We start from the raw sequence: 5,676 nt of genomic DNA on the forward strand, positions 1-5,676 counted from the left end.
CTGTGTTAAGTGAAAAGAACCAGTCACAGACCACGACTCATTGGGTTTATATGAAATGGCCACAGGTGGCAAATCTATTGAGTCAAAAACTAGATTAGCATGCGGCACAGCAAGCGAGACAAGGTAGGAGGAATAGTCACAAATCTTAATGGGTATGGGTTTGCGGGGAACAAGTAGACACTATTGAAAATCGATTGGAGATGAAGTAAGTGGTAAAGGAATTGTATCTCAAAAAAGCCGTTATTTAAAAAGAGAGGGAAAGAAACAAGAGTGATGGCCCCGCCAGTGCTTCGGCCATCTTCAGTTGGAAAAGCGTGGCCATGCCTGGATGTATTCACAGGTTCCAGGCTTCATGGTCAGCCCATAGCTGGGTGTCAGGTCCACCTTCACGCCCGGTGGTACAGTGAACTCCAGCTGCTGCAGGAGGATGGCTAAGAAGAGGAAGACTTCCCACTTGGCCGGGATCTCCCCAATGCACCGGCGCTTGCCCAAGCCGAAAAGCATCACCTTCTCACTCGTGTTCTTGTCGATGGCAGTGTTGTTATCAGTAAGAAACCGCTCTGGGCAGAACACAAAGGGGTCTTTCCACTGCTTCCTGTAGGAGGAACAGATGGGACCTGAGCTGTGTGGGTTCTACAAGGAAAGGGTGGCTGTGTCAGGAAGGTACCAGCTTTGCTCTTTATTTCCTTTTGTCAATGTTCCTCTTGTGTTGGTTTTGAGACTGGGTCTCATGCAACTAAAGTTGGCCTTGAATGCCATTTGTAACCCCAGAGTCACCTTGTGTGCCATTCTGACCCTTCTGCCTCTACCTCCCAAGTGCTGGGATTACAAGCATGTGCTGCTACACCCGGTGCTTTGGACAAACCTAGGACCTTGGGTATGGACGGTGAGCACTGTACCAAGGAACCGCACCTTCCGGCCATACTAATGATTTAAAAAAAAAATAGAATTCTCTTTAAAATGATCCACTTTGAAGATGGTGGATTTTGGGGGGGAGATCTGAGGGAGAGGGGAGGTACGGGGAAAGGCTGGAGGAAGGAGAGTGAAGGCAAACTGCAGTTGGGGTATATCAGAGAAGAATTTAAAAAAAGTAGTGGATTGGGGTTGCCTTTCAGTTTTTAAATTATATTTTTATGCATTTACTTGTGTGCATGTGGAGGACAGAGGACAACTTGTAAGGACCAGTTCTCTTCTCGTATGTGGGGCCTGGGGATTTAGCTTGGGCGTTAGGTGTGGCAGCACACCTCTTTACCTAATGAACCATTTCCATGGTCAAAGATAGCAGTTTAATATTCATTAATTCCTCTCCCTCCCCCCCCCCTTTTTTATGTAGTTCTGGAAATTGAACCCAGGGCCTCCTGTATCACATGCACTGAAGGAAGCCATGTTTCTCTCCCTCCCACTAGCCCAGGAGCACAGCAGTTCAATTCTTGCTCAGCTTCTCCTCATTTTTCTGACTAAAAGTTGACAACATAAATATAGATGGTGTTCTCATATTCAGTATTTCCCGGTTTGGATGGATCTCCTACTTACAATTTAGAGTGGACTTTCCCAAGGAAGTCTTTACACCATTCCCATTAGTCATTTGGGGTGTCCTTATTATCTATCAGATTGTAACCTTGGGGTATGAGGAAACTTCCTAGTTAATTTCCCCTTCCTTCCTTCCCTTCCTCCCTGTTTCCCTCCTTCTACCTACCTTTCTTTTTCTTTTTCTCTTTCTTTCTTTCAACAGGTATGAAACCTACACTAGCCTAAAACTCACCAAGAAGCCCACATTGGCCTTGAACTCATTGTAATTCTGCTGCCTCAGCCTCCTCAGTAGGGAAGATTACAGGCATTGCCACCCACACCACATACCTAGTGACATTCTCTGTACACTGAAGTTTGTGAAACAGGGTCTAAATTTTGTTGCTTAGAATAGGCTATCTAGTAATGAAGTGTCCCTTTCATAAGCACTTCCTGAAGCAACAGACAGCCTTCCTATTGCTGAGCAAGCCCCTTCCTGAATGAACAGACAGACAGTCTTCCTGTGAGTATTGCAGAGTATGTCTCTTTCCCCATGAAGGCTATGTACTTACTCGTCATGGTTGACCTGCCACTGGTTTATGAAGATACAGCGCTCCTTGGGAATGTAGAAGCCATTCAGTGAGGTGTCCCTTGTTGTGCTGAGAAAAGAAGACAGCTATCTCTAGCTCAGGGCTTGGAAAAACTGAGATGTGCCTTGTTCCTTCCTCCACTCCATCCCAGTGTCTGACTACAACAGTCTCCAAACCCAGTACTGGGAGATCATGTGAGGGTCAGGAAATATGGGGCAGTTATTTTTCCCTTTTCTGGGATCCTGCTCTTCAACATTTGTTTACTAGACTCTCTTTGTGCTCAGATGTGCACTGGGGCCGTTGGGACTTGCTGTGAGGAATCTGCAGCAGTTTGTACCAAAATAGCTAGGCTAGGATTTGAGCCAAGCTAAACGTTCACTCTTACAATCAGGAAACATGGGCTGAACGTTCTACAAATTATCTGAAGGTTAGTGAGCCAAAAGGAGCTTCTACATGGAAGAGTGCATGAGTCAGGGTTGACAGTGGGCAAGCGTAGAACTTGGGAGTCAGATATGTGGGTAGAAGTCTTTCCAGGGAGAAGGTCGAGTTTAAGCAAAGTTGGCAGGTGGCTGGATTACCCTTATGAGGGACAGTGAAGAGGGCCTGGCCGATGTCTGTAGGGAGTAAATACAGGTGGAAGTGAGTGACAGCTGGGGCCACAGGGGACTGGACTCGGTGGGGTCCAGAGACTGAGGTCAGGAGCTGAGGACACACTTCAGGAATGAGACTGATCCTGAGCCGGGGCCCAAGCTGAGAATCTAGGTAGAAGAAAGTATGAAAACTTGGGGGGCACAGCACAGGGTCATTACCTGTGGGGGATGGTGAAGGGGACGAAGGATGTGTATCGGTAGATCTCCAGGATAAAGGCCTCCAGATATGGCAGCTGGGGTCTGTCAGAAAGCCGGGGCTGCCGATCCCTGCCAATCACGCTGTCTGTAAAGTACAAGCAGGCCTCATGGGACATTCTGTCTGATCCACGCACTTGGTTCCTGTTGTACCAACATCATTCTGTCTGTGTTGGACTGTTTACTCATGTTTCTAAGACCCCATAATCCCCACCCAACAATGTATCTGGACAAGTGGGGGATGCCATATGCCGAGGGCTTATCAGAGTGGATACATAAATATGTATTTGTAGGTCAAGTGACCCAGAGCCTCAAGGCTTCTCTGACTTTAGGGTTGGGAACAACACATACCTAACTCCTCATGAATCTTCCTCTGCACCTTGGGCTCTGTGACAAGTAGCAAAATGCTCCAGGTGATGGCCGTTGTGACTGTGTCAAATCCTGGACATCAGGGAGTAGGGTGAAGGAGGGAAAAAAAAAAAGGCTGAGCTTGGTGGCATATATCTAGCATTCCAACAGTATAGAATCAGAGGCAGGAGAATTGCATTAAGTTTGAGGCCAACCTGGGATACAGAAGTGAGACCTGGTCTCAAACATAACAAGTCAAAACTAACTAAATGCAAAACCCAAACAAATAAAACCCAGTAGGCATTTGTTTCTCAGTCAGCAGCTGGGATTATAAACCTGAACTTTTAGGTTGTACAACTTTACACTATCCCTGTAGGTAAACCCAGACCTCCAAAGGAGAGGGCTTAGTTGAGTTACTCCTAGGAGTTGGTGGGTAGTATAAGGTTACTCCTTGATCCTAGGGCAGGTGTCTGCCCTGTGTCACCTGAGGTGGTTGATAGGTTGGGTATGGGTGAATAGCAGTTGGTGGGTGGAGGGGCAGGGATGTAACTCCTACCAGCTCCAAAGATGTCATTGACAATGTTGACAATCTTCTCCTGAGGGATGAGACCACCGTTGTCTTTGCAGTTCTCACTGTGCTTGAAGAGGGCACCTGTGATGTCCTGAATACTGTTCTAGAAGGACACAAGTTTAGAACAACTTAAGCACTTCCAGGGTCAAATGTCCAACCTGTCCATCCCGTTTGATATGTCCTGGGGGCCTGAGAACTGCCTTGGTTCCAGGCCCTGGGCTGGAGCTCAGATTTTTGAACTAGTCTCAGTCCTAAATAGAGCAAAGTCACTCTGTGTGCCCCTAACCCTTCTTTCCCATAACGCCAGGGCTCAGATTTCAGAGGAGGAAGAGATAAAGTGAACATAGGGAAGAAACGTGACATGAAGCTGGAGCTTACTTAGCCTTTGTTGAGGTTCATTTTCCTGCAGAACAATAAATAGCCTTTAAATTAGTGATGCCCCACCCCCATATTGCAGAGCTCTGCCAAGACTCCATTCACATGCTTTTGCTTTCTGGGGCTTGGAACAATCCCCAGAGGCAAGCTGTAAGGAAGAAGGAAAGGCTTCGGGTCATAGAGTTGCTAAGTATCCCTGAGCTTTGGAAGCATGTGGCAGCACCTGGGAGGACTTAGGAGTACCTGGGAGCACCTAGGAGTACCTGGGAGCACCCGGGAGTACCTGGGAGCACCTGGGAGTACCTGGGAGCACCTGGGAGACCTCTGGTAGTGGCACAGTTCACAGTTCGCCTCTCAGTCTCACCTTGTTGAAGTCTTGATAGTGTTCCTGAACTGTTTTCTGCAGAAACAGTACAAAGTTATCATTGAAGTTCTTAAACCTCTTGAGGTCCGGGTTGGGCAGGTAGCGCAGGATGGGGAAGAAGTCCACAGCATTCCCCGAGGTGACATTCTCCACAAAGTCCTTGCTGCCCTTCACGATGCTTAGCATCTCCTCACTCTTCTGGGGGAAGTGCTTCCCGAAGCACATGGCTCCGATGACATTAGCCACCGATTCCACCACCTGGTTGACTGGTTCAAAGTGGCCAACCTCTGCCATCAGCTTCTGGAACTTGCTGACTAGATGGTTAGCCTCCCTGCTCACATGTTCCTCCAAGTAGCAAGAGGATGCCGATGTTGGGTCTGAGGCTATGGAGAAGCTCTTCAGGGCATCCTGGGCCAGGCGCCGGCGGGCAGCCCACACTGGTCCAGAGTCTGGGTTGAAAGTCATGCTCTTGCCATTAGTGATAAGTGTGAAGCTGTAGAGGTCTGGCCGGCCCTTGAAGTCATCTCCTTGCTTCACCAAGGCCTGCTTGATGGTGTTCAGGCCGCTCAGCACCACCACAGGCGTGGAGCCAATGCGGATCTGCATCACATCCCCGTACTGCTGACTCAGCTTTGTCAGGGACAGGTGTGGGTTCTTCCCAGGGTCAGGATGTGCCCAAGGAAGGGCAAACCCCAGGGTCCGGGTGGACTCTTCAGACCTTTGGGAACCTGGGTCCTTGTGGCTCTGACCACCCAGAACACTAAACAGAAGATGGCAGTGGCCAGTAGCAGCTCTGGAGCTAAGGAGATGTACTGAGAGAGCGCCATCTGTACCGCTGCAGGAGAAAGGAAAGATGCAGTGGTTGAAGATGAATTCTGAGCCTTCCCTTTATATTCTTCCGCTCACTCACTCAGTAGCTGCCGACACACACTCTATGTTTGGCTTTTCAGCCACACATCAGAAAAGTGAATATGCCTGTCATGTGTCTTGTTCTTTCAGGGATTTGCCCTTGCCTCATCACAAAAGCCAGGCGGCACCAGAAAGGAGCCTTGCATTTACAACTTTGGTGTCTGGGTT

General features: G+C 48.5%; 1 protein-coding gene across 1 annotated transcript; it reads right to left on the bottom strand.

Moving 5' to 3' along the window:
• Nucleotides 1-300: 300 nt before the first annotated feature.
• Nucleotides 301-5,426, bottom strand: LOC308431247 (cytochrome P450 1A2-like; the record flags this gene model as incomplete). Its single annotated transcript, XM_080930601.1, is given in 7 exon segments — nt 301-595; nt 2,079-2,165; nt 2,906-3,029; nt 3,293-3,382; nt 3,846-3,963; nt 4,600-5,261; nt 5,264-5,426. Coding segments are annotated over 7 exon segments (1,539 nt in total).
• Between the last annotated feature and the right edge of the window lie 250 nt (nt 5,427-5,676).

The sequence above is a fragment of the Micromys minutus genome, assembly GCF_963924665.1.
Source record: "Micromys minutus genome assembly, chromosome: 16".
In the NCBI taxonomy this organism is placed as follows: Eukaryota; Metazoa; Chordata; class Mammalia; order Rodentia; family Muridae; genus Micromys; species Micromys minutus.